The sequence below is a fragment of the Danio aesculapii genome, chromosome 22 (assembly GCF_903798145.1).
Source record: "Danio aesculapii chromosome 22, fDanAes4.1, whole genome shotgun sequence".
Classification (NCBI taxonomy): domain Eukaryota; kingdom Metazoa; phylum Chordata; class Actinopteri; order Cypriniformes; family Danionidae; genus Danio; species Danio aesculapii.
The window spans coordinates 27,435,519-27,456,936 of NC_079456.1; the positions used below are offsets into that span (position 1 = coordinate 27,435,519).

The 21,418-nt window shown below is 41.3% G+C and overlaps 1 protein-coding gene and 1 long non-coding RNA gene across 2 annotated transcripts; both read left to right on the top strand.

Moving 5' to 3' along the window:
* Window positions 1–2,914: 2,914 nt before the first annotated feature.
* On the top strand, window positions 2,915–3,454 carry LOC130216012 (uncharacterized). Its single transcript, XR_008835755.1, has 3 exons — window positions 2,915–3,066; window positions 3,155–3,260; window positions 3,359–3,454. It is a non-coding gene; the product is annotated as an uncharacterized LOC130216012 (long non-coding RNA).
* Window positions 3,455–4,506: 1,052 nt separating this feature from the next.
* Window positions 4,507–11,695, top strand: LOC130216011 (complement factor H-related protein 1-like). The gene is made up of 5 exons (XM_056447895.1): window positions 4,507–4,656; window positions 4,990–5,169; window positions 8,984–9,151; window positions 10,799–10,975; window positions 11,067–11,695. Exons 2-5 carry the CDS (start codon window positions 5,106–5,108, stop codon window positions 11,249–11,251), a joined length of 594 nt encoding a protein of 197 aa, XP_056303870.1. The 5' UTR covers window positions 4,507–4,656; window positions 4,990–5,105; the 3' UTR covers window positions 11,252–11,695.
* Window positions 11,696–21,418: the final 9,723 nt, after the last annotated feature.

Genomic DNA, 21,418 nt, shown 5'->3' on the forward strand with positions numbered 1-21,418 from the left:
TTAATAATAATAATTATTATTATTATTCATTATTAATGGTAATTTATTGTAATATTTTATTTATTCATTAAATTATTTCTTATTAGCATTATTACTATTCTTATTTTAATTCTTTCCCCAACTGACTCTCTAGAGTTGTCTTGCTCAGGAGCTCCCTTGCTCAAACCCAGTTTGAGAATCTAATCCAATGAGCGTGTTTAGTATTTAAACCAAAACAAAGGTCCAACTTTATATTAAGCAGCCTTAATTAATACATACTTACACATTAATCATTTCTTACAATGTACTTATTGCGAAATATGTGCTTTTCCATTGTACTAATGATTGATTAAATACCTGCATACCCTTTCATTTGGCTTGACAAATAATTTAAGCAGCATTTTCTGAAGATATTTTTGCAGACTACTGTAAATAAATCAAACACAACAAAATATACTCATTGCCAAAACTCACACAGCAACCATTTGTAAATAAAGCTGGAGACCTTTGAGTTTTGCATTTCAATGTTTACCAAAGCCCACATTGTAAGATCCAGTAAATTACATCCAGCTTTTATGGTAAAACAAGAAAAGATAAACATTCTTTTTAAAATTTGAGATAAGGAACATAAGGCCATTTAGTAGACAACAACAATTTAAGCAGAGCAAACACACAGTTAAATTCAGTTTAATTTTTTATCAGTATCTGTTTTATCAAATTCTCAATTCTAATGGTCATTTTGCAATGGCAGTTACAGATCTATTTTGCAACAGCTACTATAGCAGTATCTAGAAGCTTGAAGGAGTTGCAAATCTTCATTCTTGTTAATATCTAATTTAGTATAATGTATGAAGTATTTAATTGATTTGAATCAAGAAGAATATTAAATAATAAAAAGAAAACTGTATAACAGAATTAAGATTTATTTTGTCGACTGCCCATGGTTTCTTGCTCATATGTTACTCAAATATGACTATGTCAAAGCAGCTTAACATAGAAGATTGTAGTGAATTGAAACTGCGTCAGTCCAGTTTTCAGAGTTGAAGTTCAGTTCAGTGTGGTTTAAATTTCACTGCTGAAAGGTCAGACACTGAAGAGCAAATCCATCGACGCACAGCTCTACAAGTCCTGAACCATGCAAGCCAGTGGTGACAGTGGCGAGGAACAAACTTCACCATTTGACAAAAGTGAAGGAAAAAAAACCTTGAGCGAAGCCAGGCTCAGTTGGGCCCGACCATCTCTCCTGTGGCCAAACTTCTTGTGCAGAGCTTCAGTCTAAGTGCTGGAGGCTGGACAACGCTGGACGTCCATTCGTGGAGAAGCTGCAGGTGGAAGGGTCACCGGCTGGTGTACAGGCTGGCCCTGCAGGATCAATGCGAAAACTCGTCTGTCAATGGGGTCTTACAGGAGTCACTCTCATGCTCTCCACACTTCCATGACCACCACAGCAGCTGCTCAGAATACAGCCTGGTCCAGGGTTATGGAAACCTCGGGAATGATAAAAACAGACTAACATAAGTGCAGATGACGTTCAAACTATAATGACATTTGGGAAGTGTCCCACGCTCTGGTTACCCTAAATAATGCAGACTAACAATCCTTTAGAGCAGGGGTCCCCAAACTTGTTCCTTGAGGGCCAAACACACTTGAACAAGCTAATCAAGGTCTTAGGTATACTTGAAACACCCAGGCAGGTGTGTTGAGGCAAGTAAGAGGTAAACCCTGCAGCGACACCGGCCCACCTGGACCGAGGTTGGTGACCCCTGCTTTAGAGGATTTAGATTTTAAAAAAAGCTGTTGTGTTTTATGTGTATGCTAATGCAGAGAGATATGTCTTTAATCTAGATTTCAACTGACAGAGTGTGTCTGCTTCCCGAACTGTGCTAGGAAGGCTGTTCCAGAGTTTAGGTGCCAGATATGAGAAAGATCTACCGCTTACAGTTGATTTTTATATTCTGGGAATTAATTGAGCGTAGTGGATTTGATGGGCTGTAATACACCAGGACCTCCCTCAAATACTGGGGAGCTAAGCCGTTCAGGGCTTTGTAGGTAGTCAATAAAATTTTGAAATTTATACGATGCTTAATAGGGAGCCAATGCAATGGTGAAAGAACTGGAGTAATATGATCATATTTCTTTGTTCTAGAAAGCACTCTAGTAGCTGCATTTTAAACTAGCTGAAGTTTGTTAATTAGGCCAACAGGGCAACCGCCTAGTAACACATTACAATAATCTAGCTGAGAGCTTTTCTGCATCATTGATTGATTGCTTATATCGAAGTTTGGCAACATTTTTAAGATGAAAAAATTCAGTTTTACAGATGCTTGAAATCTGGCCTTCAAACGAAAGACTGCTATCAAAAATCACCCCCAAATTTTTGACTGAAGATGAGGACTGAACTAACAATCTATCAAGGGTTAGACATGTTCTAGGTTTTGTGTGATTTCAAGAGATCTCAGTTTTCTATGACAATCTTTTATGGTAATATGAATTGCTACAATTTTTTAACAGGGAATATTGCTTGACCACAGAGAGCTGTGGTTTAAAAATGAACTTCTTTTGACTTGGTAAATGATTACTTGGTGATCTCCAGAACAGCAAGAGGTTCAGAAACCAGACCAACCCAAAATAGCTACTTGTGAATGAGCTCAAAATGAGAGTTCCTGTAAAACTCCTGGGCTTCGTTGTTTGGTTGTTGTTGTTCTTAAATGTGGCCAGTGTAAAGGCAAGTATAACTTTAAGTCCATTTAATTAAAATTCTATTGATTTAAATATAATTGTTATATTGTGCACTTAAAGTTCTTACAATCCTTAAATGTTATATTGTGCACTATACAAGCACTTTTCAAAATATTTGTGTGCGTGCATCCATATGATCGTTAAATCTGTTGTAAAGTGTAGTGTTTATTTGTGCTCTTCAGATGTCTTCGAGACGACATTAAATATGAAAATGTAGAACCAGTTTTAGAACCTTCATATGATGATGGAAAAACGGTGATAGTGACTTGCCACACAGGTTTTTACTGGCATGTACAAATTAAGATGTGAAGATGGAAAATGGAGAGAAACATGCGCGACCATGTGAAAGTAAGAAAAAAAAATCAATGTGGTTCAAATCATTTTTTGGAGGGTTATAGAATGAATGACATTACGTAAACTCATTTGATTTTATTAGAGAAAAAGTGCGGTCATCCAGGGACACCGCAAATGGCAATTTTATAATTTCAGTGGGGATTGAGTATGTATTTGGAACAACGGTGGTGTATACCTTGCCAGGAAGGGTAAACTTGTCTTATGGTTTATTTCTATTATATAACATCACTGTCATCCTCAGTTTAACATTCCTTGTAACTGTAAAGAGTGTTAAACACTGTGACAGGTATGAAATGACAAGCAGAATCAATCACCGTACATGGCAGATCTCAAGGATGGGACAATGCTGTCCCTGTGTGTGAATGGTATGCTTTTTTCTCACTATTTTCTTTTGATTTTCTCAGTCATACACTTATGTTGGTCTCAAACTACTAAGAGAATTTGCAGAATACTTTAGATTTTTTGCAGATTTTTAAGTCTTGTCTAGCTGTGAAATGTCCAGCCATTCATACAGACAGAGATGTGAGTTGCATCGGGTAACACAAATGATGGCAAATATGGTGAAGTTATTCAGTTTGAGAGTGAATCTCCTGACAATATGATAGATGGAAGTCAGTCACAGACACGTGGCTGGAGTGCTCCGGTTTCAAAGTGCATAGGTTTATTCACTTTGGTTTATTTGATTAAGTGTTTGTGCTTCATTCTATACAACTTACATTATGTGTATTCCTGTATTTTTTTCTTTGAACCCAGAGATAACATTCACAAACACCTGACATACAAATGGAGAAGTTGACCTATTTGGTTTAATGTTGAAAACTAATAGTTAGTTTTTTTTTACTTTAGTCTGACATTTACTTTTACTGCAGAGCTTGATGAATGGCAGTCAGCACACCAATATTTGAATAAGTTGACGAATATAATATTTTATTTCTTAACCATTCCTGCTGTTTTTATATAGTAATTGAACAAATGCAATAGCTCTTAAAACATTCAAAAATGTGTCTGAAGTACTTATTTGTGTCAACAAATTTGTACAGTTTGAACAGTTTTTTTGTTTGTCATTTCTGTACAACTACGTAATGCCTTTTACAGCTGTAACTTGTGAACTTTTAAATAAGATATGTGAATTTAAATAAGAATGTGAAGTGTCTTGAAACTGTTTTTATTGCAGCAAAGCAAGAGAGTGTCCTGATATTATGTGGAAAATGGATTTAGTCAACCCCTAAACAAAACAGTAATATTGTACTCCTGCAACAAGGGTTACAAACCATTCACTGGAGAATGGTGGAGTTTAGTGACGTGTGTTAAAGGCTCTTGGTCTGATGTTCCTCTGTGCTATCCGTGAGTTTGATTATTCTCAGTCTCAGTTGTGAAACAGTTGATAAATGTACTCAAAAGGTGTTTTCTATAATCTGCCTTTTAAAGGGGAGGAAGAATGTGGTGCTTTGCCCAGTGTTCAGAATGGAAAACTAAAACTTAAGATCAAGAATCCGCTGAAGTTGATTGTGATCCAGGATTCATATCAAATCCTCCTTCTATAAAAGTGCATCAGAGGTATATGGGAAACACCAACCTGTAACGGTGGAGCTTATTAAACTAGGATTACATTGTGATGAACGAAATCAATATACAGTGAGCAGAACAGAATTTATGTACAAGCTTAAGGTCAGTCTTTTTTGGAGTTTGTGAAATTTTACACAAAACCTCAGAATGAATTTCTCTCCAATTGTCTCTTGAAATGTTTTCTTAGACTGTTTAGACATATTTAGCAAGTAGCTACTACATTACTAACATTTATAGCATACTGTACATGTTAAATTTGCTCTTATTTAATATTTAGTACCTAGTAATATTAACCTCAGATTTTTTTGTCTAATTATGAGTTTGTGTTTACCATAAATTTCTATTTTTCAGAGAGTGTGAGATGTGGCATTCCTCCAAAAGTGATTAATTCTGTCATTACATCTAAACCTGAAGTGGTTTATATACATGGATCAAGTATTTCATACATATGCCGAAGCCCATTTGTAATGATTGGAAAAAGTACAGTTTTCTGCAGCAATGGAAAGTGGGAAGAAACGCCAACATGTGAAGGTGAGATTCTGGATGGTTCAATTCAGAACTTTTTCCTAGACAAAGCAAACATAACATATTGATGTGACGGGTGGCAGGATGAAGGAAGGGCCCCCAATATGATAGTAATTACACAGATTTACCCAAGTTCGCCACTTTGGGAATCTCACCCAAAGAACTAATACACACACCACCTATAAAACAGGCACGCACAATTTCGCTCCACCAATCAGAGTCAGAGACATTGGCGCAGTACAAAAATAATCTCTTTTACAAGTCTGAAAAAAACATTAAAGCCAACATTGACACTATAGTTCGTAAATATCTAAATTGTGCCCAAGGGCCAGAGCTCACCAGCCAGGGAAGGTGGCCAGAGTGCATTTCATGCAAGTGAAAACACTACATTCAACTGTGTAAAGGGCACACGCGCAAACAAACAAAGTGATCACTACACACTGTGAAAATATATCCTAAAATCACCCATTGAATTAGCCTTCCGTCCTAGGAGCTCAGGCCCTGTCACAAGCGGACAAGTCAGTTCAGACTAACGTCCTGCAATCAAAAAAAAAAAAAAAAAAAAACCACAATATGGAAAAAATCTAATCAAAACAAGCTGAATGAATAAATCAAGATCACAGAAACAATTAAATCCAGCCAAAACAAAAGACAATTTCACTTTATAAGAATGTATAAATAAGCAAACTAATTAGTAAAAAATAAATCCTTGCAACCAAAATAAACTACTAAATCTGGAAAACAGGAACAAATTTAGAAAGAACTAAAAATCAAATTAGGAAAACAGAACAGCACTGCAGCCGCAAATAGAACGTGGAGCGCCTGACAGGAGCTCACGTTACGGAATGCCACCCAGCCTATAAACAAAGAAATAAAATCATTATAATTATAATACAAGACCTCCTATTAGACAATTTGCAACACATGCAAACACCTACCGCTCGCCAAAGGGGATCGAGGTCAAATCAAAAAGGCAGAGATCACATAGTTTGCAGTCAAACAGCCGGCACAGCAAACAAACAGCCGCGCACCTGCGTCTGGTCCTCGCAGTTGAGAAGAGGAAGCGGGCATACAGTGTTCCCAGATCGATCACATTGCTTCCTTAAGAAATAATGCTTCCTTACCGTTTCCAGTCTCTACACCAACTTTAGCCTTGGCAAGTCACAGCAAACACTTTAAGCAGAACAATATCCAACCCGATTAGTCTTCCAAGTGCCCTTGGCAGGTCTGAGAAGTGACAGAAGCGCGTTCACGGCGCCGCAGCTCATCAGGTGACATTCCAGGTAGCAAATGTTTTCCCCTTTTTATAGCCCAAATGCCATTTGGTGATAGGACGGAAACAAAGACTCAAATGAATGACACTATGAGACCAATTATCTGTCCTGCCACATTGAGTTATTGACATATTCTTATTAAATGACAACTTATTTACATTATGGGATGTTTTTTATAAGTTGTCTATATTGTAAGACTTTTTATTTAAAAAACAAATCTTACACACATACTGTTTGCTATGGAATGCAAAAAGCTCAAAATCTCAAAATCATTCAGAACGCAGATAGAACCTTATAATTCCAAGGTGACAATTTATTATTAAAAATGATTCTGAATCCCAGAATTACCATCAGAATTATAACAGTCACAGTTCATTTTCTTATACACAACTCTATGATTTATCTCAAGCATTTATTTCAGAGTAAATTCTAAGTGTCTCACTAGTGAACAGGTTGTCAATCTGAAAAGTAATTAGCTGTTTTGAACAAAAGTTAACATGCTGTACTCAACTCGGCATATTGAAGCCTCTCCTTGTTCACTCTCTCTTGTTCACATCCATTAAAAAAAGTCAACTTTAGGACTGCCACTGACTCTTTTTATATAGATGAATTTATTGAATAATTTGTTGATTGTTCCACTAATCTTTAGTAGTTTTTATATTAATAATCAACAATTTTAGAAATTGAACTCCATCAATCTGTTTTCTGATGCAGTTTGATTAAAGCATTATAAAAAAATCCTGCCAACGGCAAAATTCATAAAACACTAATGCATTTCATTATGAAATATGAGTAAAAAGTTACATTACAGTTTTATGTAAAAGGCATTATCTTCCCTTTATTAATCGCACTGTCCTATTCAGGAATATTCCTACATGTCAACCTGCAACATGAAAGTTGTTATAAAATAGCATTAAAAAATGTAGAATGACGTAGCAATTTTTCTAATATTATAGCCTTATTCCAAATTGGATTCAAATCTAAATTCTACAAACAATACTCCACAACGACAATGTGAAAGATGTTTGTTTGAAATCTTTGCAAATATATTAAAAATACCTTATGCAAAGAAGAAAAAAATATTCTCAGCTTTTAAACTCAGTACTTTGTTGAAGCACCTCAAATTACAGCCTCAAGTATTTTGTATATGTCCTTTAGTATGATGCTACAACCCCAGCACTACTTTCAAACAACAAAAGGGAATTGAGTACAAATAAGTTGTTCCAATTTAGCAAGCTTGAAGTATCCCAATAAATAAAATGCCACAAATAAATTTAGTTAGACTAAAGTACATATTAATTAATTGCATCCAGCATAACATATGCATGTCGAAACCTGTTCCCCTTCATAGGAAAGACATATGGCAAATCACAAGACGACCAATCATTCTGAGGAATAAGAAAACGGGCCAATGAAATGCCAAATGAATTGACAGAGCTCAGCTCCACAGGTGTCAGTGATTATTTATTAACAGAATATATCAGCTGGCTCCTGTGAAGCGAGCATTTAGATTTTCGCTTTAGAGCCTCAAACTAGAGACTGAAGAGTACCTCTGCTAAGCTTATTTAGTCAATAAAGCAGTATTCCTACCAGTACTTGTGACGACGTGTACAGTGGCGGTCGAACTGGGCTCCTTTCCCATCCTCTGGACGTTTTGCTGGACTATGCTCTCATGTCCTTCAAGTCGGCTGCTCTTGCCCTGGGGAGGACAATGGGCACCCTTGTAATGCCACCCTTGGCTTACCCAGGCAGATATGCTCCATGCCAACAAAGTACGCTTTCTTGGCACACCCATATCCCAGGTAAGCCTACTCGATGTCTCTGTCGGGGACTGTGAGATGAGCAGTGCGTTATGGAGTAGGTCATCTCTTGGTGGGTTCAGAAAACTGCTCCCCCACTGGACCCGTTCATGCTGGCTTTTCCTCGCCGAGAGCGCTCTTCCTATGGCAAGGAAGTTGATGCTCCCATCACAGGTCGCCGTTAAGTCTGGTAAAGAGCTAAACTCTGCCAATAAATCACTTTTCTTTTATGTTTGCTTTTGAAACACTATTGGCTGGGTTTAAGATAGGATTTAGGTCAGTGGTTCACTGGTCTACATGATCTGTATAACAAACCCACCTTCTCTGGACATATAGATGCACTTGTATCTGAAAACATATCATAAGTAATATATTTTAGATTAGCAAAAATGTAGATAGTGCCTTCTAGTGGATTAGTCATCTGAAACATGCAACAAAACATACCAAGAGCAACGTATTTTACATGTCACAAAAATATAGACTGAGATGAGCCCGGGCTGGTTAATCAATGAAAATGCTAAACTAAATACAGGTATTGCTATTGAAAACATCAAAGATTATACTAAAACATTACTAAATAGGATGACGAATATATATTCATCTAGCTAAATAATACACATTATTCCATTCAGTTTCCCTCCACATATTTTTCCTAGGATAAGTTGTGCATATTTTTATCATAGATAACACAAAATGTATATATGACTATTTATAGATTTTTAATTGTGTAATTACTTCATCCATTAGCAAGGTGTCTCAGGCCACTTGAGAATTATATGGCACTGGCAAATGATAAAGACACATACCAGGATAAAGAAATTCTGAACTACCAATGCTTGAAGCCATACGATAAAATTCCAGAAGGAGAGTGGATCTGTGAAAATGGAAAATGGACTGGAAACTTTGTCTGCACAAGTGAGTCACTTAAAATGTTTTGGACATAAACTCTATGAATTTACTTACACAGCCAGAGGTCAAAAGAGTACTGACAATTTGTACAAAAAGTTTGATTATTTGTGCAGCAAAATGTTTTAATTCAGTCCTAATTCAAAATCAGCACAAAGTAGTGAAGGGGCAACACTCTAAAACACCAAGAGTATGAAATAAACTTGTGGTCTGCGGGGTCAAACAAGACCACGGAAATAAATGGGAAATAATCAAAATATGAACATTTAGAGAATATATTTTTGCACAATCAACAAATCTACCATGGTGCTGAAAAAAGTGCACAGGAGTCAAGGGATGACAGTGTGAAATACACACACATATACAGGGTATGGAATCTTGTGGTGATTCAAAAGGTGGTTGAAGATCACGACTGTAACACATTAACACATAAATCAGATGCTTGTTTGTAGTATTTTACAGTAGTATAATTTGCAGTCATGTTGCTGCTGTAGCTGGTATATTCAGAGAAAACTCTCAAACCTCTACAAGCGCTATTATACACTAAGGCACAAAACATGTTTGGTGCGATTTGTTCCTATTTTCAGACCAACACAACCCTAATTTTCATGTTTTGCACCACGTCGTTTAAATAGCAAATCTATTTGCACCACTAAGTGGACTCATGGGTGTGCCGGCCTATAAAGGAGGTGTGCTAAAGCGCACTGTTGGCGCATTGCAATTCTGAGAAAGTGAAATAGACTGCGCCACTAAGTAGACTCATGGGTGTGCCGGTCAATAAAGGAGGTGTGCTAAAGCGCACTGTTGGCGCATTGCAATTCTGAGAAAGTGAAATAGACTGCGCCACTAAGTAGACTCATAGGTGTGCTGGTCAATAAAGGAGGGGTGCTAAAGCGCACTGTTGGCGCATTGCAATTCTGAGAAAGTGAAATAGACTGCGCCACTAAGTAGACTCATAGGTGTGCTGGTCAATAAAGGAGGGGTGCTAAAGCACACTGTTGGCACATTGCAATTCTGAGAAAGTGAAATAGACTGCGCCACTAAGTAGACTCATAGGTGTGCTGGTCAATAAAGGAGGGGTGCTAAAGCGCACTGTTGGCACATTGCAATTCTGAGAAAGTGAAATAGACTGCGCCATTGACTAAGTAAAAGCTGGTCTAAAGTCTAGCACAGATGGCGTTAGTTATGTGCCTATGCAGGTTCAAATGCTTAAAACACACACAATGTACAGCAATACACAAATATCTTTACACATGAATAAAAAAATAATAACATTATTTTTCCAGAAATTATTTACTATTTCCCTGAGTGCACAAGTTGATAGGGGAGCTCCATGACTGAAATGGAGAGCTTGTTGGACAGTAAGAAGTGGGGCAGGCTTTACAAAGGGTCACACAATTCAGATACGAGGGCTTTTTAGTGGTTCGTTTATGCTCGGATATCTTTATTGACAACTGAAATGAATGAATACTAAAATACTGAAACAAACTGAAATGTCAGCTGAATATGACGAATGGGTGAATTGTGTGTAAAACACAACTTTCAAATGTTTTAATATCATAAAAAATACATGTACACTAAATGGTCACAAAAATAAAGTGGACTATAATAAACATAAAATGGATTTAAATGTGTCTGATGTTGTAATTTGTTTAGGTGACATCTGCCCACCTCCTCCTTATATTGAAAATGGAAGTCATTTTAGTAGGAATCCAGATGAAAAAATCCCTACTGAGGTATACTATGAATGCCAGGCTTACTATGTGCTGAGTGAGAGAAAGCAATATTACAGGTGTGAAAACGGGAGATGGAGAACCCCTCCGAAATGTCTGAGTGAGTCATTCTTCTCCAGATGATTCTCTTGAATCACTCTAATCATGAAGTGAACTTAATGTTTCATCAGTTTTATTTGTCTCTGTCACAGAACCTTGTCAAATAACACAAGATATTCTTGAAGCACACAACATGCGACCTGATCAACAAACAGGCTACATAAAGCATGGTGACTATGTTGACTATTATTGCCAGCATGGATTGACTGTTTGGACAGGACACTACAAGAAAGTAACATGTTCTGATGGGAGATTGGGCATTGAATCATGTCAGTAGATGTGTTTGTGTATTATCAGACCTACAGCAATTAGCTGAGGTCATCAGATGTGCCTGTGGCTGATCTACAGTCATATTTACCAGCCTGACAATATTGAGGCTCATTTATCTGATTGTTGGCTGTTTGAGCTTCTCTGCTCTCTCGCTCTGTGCTTGATAATTGTTTTTTTGTTACAAGCTACATGTACAAAGACATACTCGTCATTGCCTTCTTGTGCATTGGCTCACATCTGTTCTGCCCGTAGTCTGTGTTTGAGTAATCCCATTCTGTGAAAGGCCCTGTGATCCGCTTTCACATCTGAGGTCTGTCAGCATATTTTCTGTTCCTGTTTTTCCACTGGAGGGTTATTTTCCATTCCGGTTCAGTCCTGCAGCACTCAAAAGAAGGCTGACTTTCCGACTGCTTTATTTCCCTTTATTAATAAATACTATTTCTGTGATTTATTCCTTGTGTTTAGGTCTCTTTTTGAACACTGATACAGATATTCCTTTTAAATCAGCTTTCTCAATCCAACATGGATATCATTAAAGGATCGTTTCACTTAATAATTCAAAATTTCCCTGATCCCAGATTCATCCAGGATGTTCATGTATTTATTTAGTTGAGAACAAATAAAAAAAAATGGTGAAAACATTCCAGGATTTTTTAGAATTACTATATAGTGAATTCCAGTGGGGGCCAATGGGCTGAAACAGGAAGGGTCTAAGCAGTTGCTTTACATTTAATCAAAAGTTCTGTTAATTTAACTTTCACTTCACAATCTCTTTATATATATATACATATATATATATATATATATATATATATATATATATATATGTGTGTGTGTGTGTGTGTGTGTGTGTGTAATTTAACTGTTATATTTTGGACATTTTGGATTATCTACATGAGGTAAGTTTGTAGCTCTATATGCGACTAACTATCTGTAAAGTACCGTGTGGAGAGGTAAGCATGATCGAACACCCAATGAGGGGGGAGAGCAGGCTTGGAGCCCGGCGGCTAATCAGCAGGCCAATCAGAAATAATAAATAACACCTGTTAATTCTAGTGATTGGGCCGGAGAGACAACCTTCTTAAGGAGAACAGAAGGAGCAGCCGGGAGAAGAGGGAGAGAGCACACACACACGCACACTACGGGTGTTGTGCACTCATTGACAAAAAAATAAAATTTACTGCTTACTTGAATCGCCGACCCTGTCTTCTTCTTCCCTCAACAACGAACCTTGCTACAGTGGTGCCGAACAACAACAACAACATCGTGCGCTGGGGGAGCTGAGAGAAAATCTGGAACGACGCTTCCAAGTCCTCGTAGAGGCCCAGCGGGAGGACCGCGAGCTAATCCAGAGTCTGCTGGTCCAGGAGATCCGGCCCGCCCCAACATCTGCCGCCCACCCTCCCATCTCGCTACAGAAGATGGCACCGGAGGACGACCCGGAAGTGTTCCTGAACCTCTTCGAGAGGTTGGCGGAGGCGTGTGGCTGGCCGCGGGCCGAGTGGCCGGTAAGAGTTACCCCCCTGCTGTCGGGCGAAGCCCAAATTGCCGTGCAGCAGCTACCGGCCCAGAATCTCCTGGAGTACGCTCACCTGAAGCGAGTCGTTCTCCAGCGGGCCGGCCGCAATCCGGAAGAGCAGCGGCAGCACTTCCGCTCCATGGAGCTGACTGCCAGTGGCCGGCCCTTCGTGTTCGCTCAGCAGCTCCGTGACGCCTGCCGCAGATGGCTGGTGAAGGATGGCCCCGCCTCCCCTCCCGAACATCGGAGTGGGTCCAGTGCCACCGGCCAGAGGATCTGGAGACGGCCATCTGGCTGGCGGAGGATCACCTGGTGGCGAGGTCCAGGGTCGGCGAAATAACCTCTCTCTCTTCTCCCCCTCTCCCTCTCTCTCCTCCTGTTCCCAGGCCCAGACTGCGGGGACCACCCACACCAGCACCCAGACGGCGGTGCACAGAGGCGGATCTGCCAAATGTCCCATGAGGGGCGGGGCCATATCCGTACAGCAGGGTGGAGCCACGACCCCTGGTGGTTCCCCAGACAGCGCCAGGTCTCTCTCCGGTTCAATCGGTTGGTCTAGCTGGCCCTGGGGGTATAGTGAGAAAGTCTGCTCCATGAAGGAGGTGAGTGCGCTGATTCGGGTCCCTGCCACGCCAATCGTTGCCCCCGGTCGCGACGGGCTATACCGGATACCAGTGGGTATAAAAGGGGGTACATATCAAGCTTTGGTGGATTCGGGGTGCAACCAAACCTCCATCCACCAAAGCCTGCTTCAAGACCCGGCATTGGATACGAGCCGCACGGTAAGGGTAAGGTGTGTGCACGGGGATGTAATTCACTACCCGCTGACGGCGATAGACATTCAATTCCGGTGTAAAAAGCATAGCGTTGAGGTAGCAGTTAACCCGCACCTCAAACACCCGCTAATTCTGGGAACCAATTGGCCTGGATTTAATATATTATTAGGGGTCTTATGTGCGGGTGTATCTTGGAAGAAGAAATCACCGGGTAGGGGGTGTGTCGCTCAGCTGGGGGAATCCCAAGCGGTGACATCACGCGCTGTCTCAGGGGAAGGGCTGGGAATTTCCCGGTGTAAAGACTTTCCCCTGGAACAGTCGCGTGACGACACGCTAAGACATGCACTCGAAAGAGTGCAGGTGATAGATGGGGAAAACCTCCAGCCTGACCGGCCCCTCTCCTATCCATATTTTGCGATCATTAATGACAGGGTGTATCGAGTGACCCAAGACGCTCAGACAAAAGAAGATACTACCCAATTATTAGTACCAAAGAGCCGCCGGGAAATGCTTTTCCAGGCGGCTCATGCTAATCCTATGGCTGGACATTTAGGTCAGGCGGCCACATTAAATCGCCTCATGACCCGATTCTTTTGGCCGGGCATTCACGGGGAGCTGGTGTCAATGTCAGCTGGTAAATCCACCGGCCACCCCAAAAGCGCCTTTGCGCCCGTTACCAATTATGGAGATGCCCTTCGAGAGAATTGGTATGGATCTCATCGGGCCATTAGAGCGATCCGCACGCGGGCACCGGTTTGCACTAGTCCTAGTGGATTATGCAACCCGCTACCCGGAAGCAGTAGCGCTCCGTAACATCTCAGCAAAAAGTGTTGCGGAAGCTCTGTTTCGTATAATCTCCCGAGTGGGAATCCCCAAGGAGATTCTCACTGATCAAGGCACCGCGTTCATGTCACGCACCATGCGCGAACTTTATGGATTATTGGGCATTAAATCCATTCGCACCAGCGTTTATCACCCAAAAACAGACGGGCTGGTGGAAAGGTTTAATCGCACGCTTAAATCAATGATCCGTAAATTCGTTCACGAGGACGCGAAAAATTGGGATAAGTGGTTTAGAGCCCTTGTTATTTGCTGTGCGGGAGGTTCCCCAAGCCTCCACGGGGTTTTCCCCCTTCGAGCTTCTCTATGGCAGACAGCCCAGAGGGGTTTTGGATGTCATTAGAGAGGCTTGGGAGGACGAGCCTTCTAAGAGTAAAAATGAAATTCAGTATATTCTGGACCTTAGAGCAAAACTCCACACACTGGGGCGGCTCTCTACGTAAAATTTGCTTAAGGCTCAGGATGACCAACGCCGGCGATATGACAAGGGCACTAAACTACATAAATTTGCACAGGGAGATAAAGTCCTTGTACTATTACCCACTTCCAGCTCTAAATTACTCGCCAAGTGGCAAGGGCCGTTTATGGTCACACGACGAGTCGGTGATCTCGATTACGAGGTGGTTCGTTCGGACAAGGTTGATTCACGTCAGATTTATCACATTAATCTGCTGAAGCAGTGGAGGGAGCCGGAGGAAGTGGCGCTCTCTACGCTTGTTACTAACGAGGATGACCTGGGGCCAGAGAGCCCCGGCCGGGAACGGCCGGGCGCTCTGGTCACCGGAGGGGATCATCTCTCAGCGAGCCAGCTCCTCGATATCCGGCACCTCCAACGTGAATTCTCTGATGTGTTCTCACCCCTGCCCGGTCGTACTAACCTGATTCAGCACCATATCGAGACCGAACCGGGCGTGGTGGTTAGGACCCGGCCGTATCGCCTACCTGAACACAAGAAAAAAGTGATTCAGGAAGAATTGAGTAATATGTTGAAAATGGGAGTAGTAGAAGAGTCCCACAGCGACTGGGCCAGCCCAATTGTCTTGGTACCCAAGACTGACGGCTCGGTCCGGTTCTGTGTGGATTATTGCAAGGTAAATGCGGTGTCGAAATTCGACGCCTATCCAATGCCGCGTATTGACGAGTTGCTCGACTGGTTAGGTGCTGCTCGATTTTACTCGACTTTGGATTTAACGAAGGGCTATTGGCAGATCCCCTTGACTCCAATATCCCGCGAAAAAACGGCTTTCACAACGCCGTTTGGATTACACCAATTCGTGACACTTCCGTTCGGGCTGTTCGGGGCACCGGCAACGTTTCAGCGTCTGATGGATAAAATACTCGGCCCTCACGTGGCATATGCCGCTGCTTATTTAGATGACATCATCATTTACAGTAATGACTGGCAGCGGCATATGCAACACCTGAGGGCAGTATTGTCGGCGCTGAGACGGGCCGGGCTCACGGCTAACCCACGGAAATGCGCAATTGGGTGAGTGGAAGTAAGGTATCTGGGCTTCCACTTAGGCCACGGGCAGGTGCACTGCAGCTATTGCCACCTGTCCGAGACCTAAGACCAAGAAGGAGGTGAGACAGTTTTTGGGGCTGGCGGGATACTATAGGCGTTTTGTCCCTAATTATTCGGCCCTCGTCAGCTCATTGACTGATCTCACTAAAAAGGAGGGACCAGATACCATCCAATGGTTGGAGCAGTGTCAACAGGCCTTCTCAAAGGTGTAATCTATACTTTGCGGGTGGCCACTATTGCACGCTCCTGATTTTGCTCTCCCCTTTCTGTTACAGACGGATGCACCCGATTGGGGTCTGGGGGCGGTTCTCTCCGAGGAGGTGGCAGGAGTGGAACGGCCGGTGCTGTACATTAGCCGAAAACTCAGTAAGAGTGAGGCTAAGTACAGCACCATAGAGAAGGAGTGCCTAGCAATCAGGTGGGCCGTTCTCACTCTTCGCTATTACCTCCTGGGCAGGGAATTCGTCCTCTGTTCAGATCATGCTCCTCTCCAGTGGCTTCACCGCATGGAGGATACCAACGCGCGGATCACCCGTTGGTATCTAGCGATACAGCCTTTTAAATTCAAGGTGGTCCACAGGCCGGGGGCGCAGATGGCTGTGGCCGACTTCCAATGAGGGGGGAGAGCAGGCTTGGAGCCCGGCGGCTAATCAGCAGGCCAATCAGAAATAATAAATAACACCTGTTTATTCTAGTGATTGGGCCGGAGAGACAACCTTCTTAAGGAGAACAGAAGGAGCAGCCGGGAGAAGAGGGAGAGAGCACACACACACGCACACTACGGGTGTTGTGCACTCATTGACAAAAAAATACAATTTACTGCTTACTTGAATCGCCGACCCTGTCTTCTTCTTCCCTCAACAACGGACCTTGCTACATACCGTTTTTAAAATCACATTTAAACATCCAATCAACTCACAACTGCAACAGTGATTTGACTGCGTGAATTTGAAAAGCAAGATATTGCTTAGCATAAGGACTCGGTAGTCCTCACATAACTTCTGGGGCCTGGATGGATATTTTACCTAAACTTTTAGTAACAGTGCAAAGATTGAACGTTATAATTTGTGGTTACATTAACTGGTACATTGCCCTGCATTTTATGACAGATTTCAACTGCATGCCTCTGTTTGCAACTCCATGGTTCTTACAAGGATAATTGGATAATTTGGATATTCTCGACGGGGTAAGAAGCTCTATCTGTAATCGTACTATCTTTAAATTACTTATTAAATTTAAATATTATGCCATAAACATCCAGTCAACACATAACCAAAGCACCTGTTTATTTAATTGCAGGATCTGACCGCGTGAATGTCTTGAGAGGAGAAAGGGGTAATGTTAACCAAATTTAGCAAGCTGAAGGTAGCTGAAGGACTCATTTTCACATCACACGCAGGTAAGATTGTTAAACCTAGATTTTACATGAACTTTGAGTGAAGATTGTACAGAATCAATATTTTTTTCATGTGGTAACTTGCACATTCAGTCCATTTGATATTGATATTGATAAATTACAGATATGCCTTTTTATTTATAACTCCGGTGCTTCTAAAAACAACATTTTAAGATTGAGTGAGACCTTTGTCATTTTTAACGTTATTCCGGTTAGTTTATATAGAAAATGAATAGAGTTATGCTTGGTAACGTTACCTAAAGTTGCTGAGCTTTTAATATTTATGTGAGTAAGGAGTAACTGAGCAAGTTACTGTGAACGTGCAGTACTATTATAATAGCAGCATGACAAGACGTTTTGCAATGTGTCAGTGTCAGCCATTTCATGAAGATTTTATAGACTTGATGACATAATTGGTTGACTAGAGGACTATCTTGTTATAACATTATGTATTCTTGTCATTGTGGAGAAACATGTGGTATTGTTGTGTCATATGTGAAACATATGAAAATACACAAATAACAAATATTGTTTTTCGTTGCTGCATTCCTACATGTAAAAGGATGTTTAAAAATATGCAGGTTTAAAAATTTTAGGTTTACAGACACCATGAAGGATATTGGGAAGAAAACACATTGTGAGCTACACTTTCTCTACAATTACAATTTCTTTACTATTTATTTTTGACCAATAAATGTCTGCCACCACTGCTGATCTTGAAAAGATGGGTAACCTGCCTGTGAGTCCTCGTTTGATCCTGCATAGTAAGTATTTTGTGATCAAGACAGGAAAAAACAGCACTACCTTCTGCGCCACCACATCAATACACATTATGCAATACTATTTAAAAGTACCATTAAAAATGATTTACTTTTATTCATCAAAATAAATTGTTCAAGCATGAAAGTAAATTAGGCGACGCGGTGGCTCAGGAGGTAGTGCTTTCGCCTCACAGCAAGAAGGTCGCTGGTTCGAGCCTCTGCTGGGTCAATTGGCATTTCTGTGTGGAGTTTGCATGTTCTCCTCGTGTTCGCGTGGGTTTCCTCCGGGTGCTCCAGTTTCCCCCACAAGTCCAAAGACATGTGGTACAGGTGAATTGGGTAAGCTAAATTGTCCGTTGTGTATGTGTGGGAATGGGTGTTTCCCAGTGATAGGTTCACTAGGTTCACTTGCAGCTGGCATCCACTGCGTAAGACATATGATGGATAAGTTGGCGGTTCATTCTGCTGTGGCAACCCCAGATTAATAAAGGAACTAAGGCAAAAAGAAAATGAATGAATAAATGAAAGTAAATTCATTTATTATAATGCAAAAAAGATTAAAAATATTTTTTTTATTCTTTTTTTTTTTTTTATCAAAAAATCGTAAAAGAATATATCAGTTTCCAAAATACTATGAAGCATTTTTCAGCACTGATAATTATAAGAGTCATTGTAAGTGGTTTTGTACCAATAATATAATAATGATTTCTGAAGGACCATGTGACACTGAAGACTAATGTAATGGTGATATAAATTCAGCTTTAAATCACAGGAATAAATTAAATGTAAAACTATGTTCAATAAGAAAATATAAAAATGTGAAAAATTTTAAATATTTAAATTGTGTAGTAACATTTTATAATTCAACATTTTTACTTTATTTTTGATCAAATAAATGCAGCCTTTGTGAGCAGAATAGCCTTTTTAAATATTACCTCTCAAAAATCTGTCTTTCATATTAATATTTTGAATAGAATACTTTACAATTATATATTTGTGCATAAACATTAGATTAGTTAGTACAAAAACCAAAACTGGAGCTAAAAAACTTAGTACACGCCAGTAAATATTTTTATGAAAAAAATAAATACAACTTTAATAATAAACAGGAAAAAAAAAACTATTACTCTAATAGGTATAACTGTTTAATGTTTTGTTTAAATGCACTAATATATATTGTCTATATTCACTGCAAATTTATACAAATATACATTTTTTAAAGGGGGTGCTCATTTATGCTGAATACTATATATAGTATATATGTAGTGTGTGTGTGCAGTTGAAGTCAAAATTATTAGCCTCCTTGAATTTTTTTTCTTATTTCAATATTTACAAAATGATGTTTAACAGAGCAAATAATTTTTTACAGAATTTCTGATAATATTATTTCTTCTTGAGAAAGTTTGTGTGATTTTAGGTAGAATAAATGTAGTTTTTATTCTTTATTTTTTCGATTGTCTACAGAACAAACCATCGTTATACAATGACTTTAATTAACCTAATTAACCTAGTTAGGCCTTTATATGTCACTTTAAGCTGAACACTAGTATCTTAAGAATATCTAGGCAAATATGTGCTGTCATCATGGAAAAGATAAAATAAATCAGTTATTAGTGTTATGTCCCTGGACGTATTTGTTTCTGTTTGGTATTTTTCTTTTTTTTTCTTTCTCTGCTATACCCTAGTAGGAGCTAATGACCGTCACCTGCTGCCATTTATGAACCACTCCGTGATTGGAGGACGAGAAAAGCAGTGAGCATTTAAACAGCAGTTCTCCACTAGAACAGTGTGTTCTCTTTCAAACTTTCGCTCGGTATCTCACTATGGGAAACGCCTCAGGCGTGACAGACTGTGGAAGCACCAATTACACCACGTCCGTCCGAGGACGGACAAATCACAGCTCGCGATTAGGAGCCCACCCTCTCCTTTATAATCCGCTGTGATTTCCCGAATCGGCATTCTAGCACTCTTCCTCGTGAAGACTTTCCTTAAGCACCCAGGCTGCGCTGCTCTGTTCACAAATGTACCGTCAAGGCTAACGTTGCCGAATGCAGCTCAGTCATCTGAATCTGTCGTGGGTTCTTTGCTCGTTACGGAGTATTTTTTACTGCTTTTACTAGCAGCAACTGATATAGCTAACGCGTTAAGGCGAGCTAACTCTGATTTTGACTCAGCATGTCTAAAGTCACGGTGGAGAAGGGGAAGGAGGCCTCTTCGCGCTCCTGTCCGTCAGCGTGCGGATTTATGATCTCGGGCCGTGTTCACATCCGATGTGCATCGCATGTATGGGTGCGAAGCATGCCCAGGCCTCGTTGGCAAACACCGAAAGCTGCGTGCACTGCCAGGCAATGCCGATGAGGATTTTGGAGAGAAGGCTTCGAGTGGCGGCATCTTCCAAGGATGATCCGGTTCTCTCTGCCGCTCCGTCGTCAGCTAATGACGCCAAATCCTCTCCTCTGTGGGATCTTGCTTCGTGGGGGGACATCATGGAGATAGAATCCCCCGTGTATGAGCCGCTGTTCGACCAGCAGCTACTGGCGGGCGGGGATGAGATGGAAGGGGATGAGGAGGAGGATGATGAGACACTAGCCCGTCTCCTCCGAGATGAGCCGGACGATGAGGAGGAGGATGTCATCCGCCCTTCTTCCCACGCATCCAGGCCAACTAGCGCGCAAAGCGGTGAGGTGGCGTAGACCGTGGTGGATTGCGACCTCACAGAGGTTTGCAAACGTGCTGCCGCCAAGCTCGGCGTGGCGTGGCCTGTGACTCCTGGTCATCCAGGAGTTAAACGGGATGTGTATGACGGGAAAAGCCTCGCTCCCCGCGCTCCCCCAGCAAAACAACTACATCCCGCTCTCCCAGATTGCATCACGGAGATGAAGCGGTCATGGGATAAACCCTTTACCAACCGAGTGCCCGTCAAGGGTTACTCGTCACTCGACGTGAGCGAGATGGGGGGACTAACCCTCTCTAACCCTCCAGTGGTCGAGCAGACGCTGGCTCTTCACCTGCATCCAAACAGGCGGGCTGCTGTTTCATCGGCCACACCGTCCCTCCCAGGTAAAATGGAACGCTTCACTGCTTCCATGTATCAGAAGATATATAAATCTTCGGCGCTAACAGTGAGGGCTTTGAACGTCACTTCATTGCTGACGGCCTATCAAGCCGAATTATTGGAGGAGCTTGGCACGCAGCTGGACGCCGGAAATCCAAACCCGGCAGTCTGGGAAGAGATCTGCAACATTACAGACCTCAATCTGCGCGCCTCACGCGGGGCGGTGCAAAGCTCCGGCCGTACCATGGCTCTCGCCGTTGCGGGCGAGCGATCGCTGTGGCTGAATCTCTTGAGTATCGGGG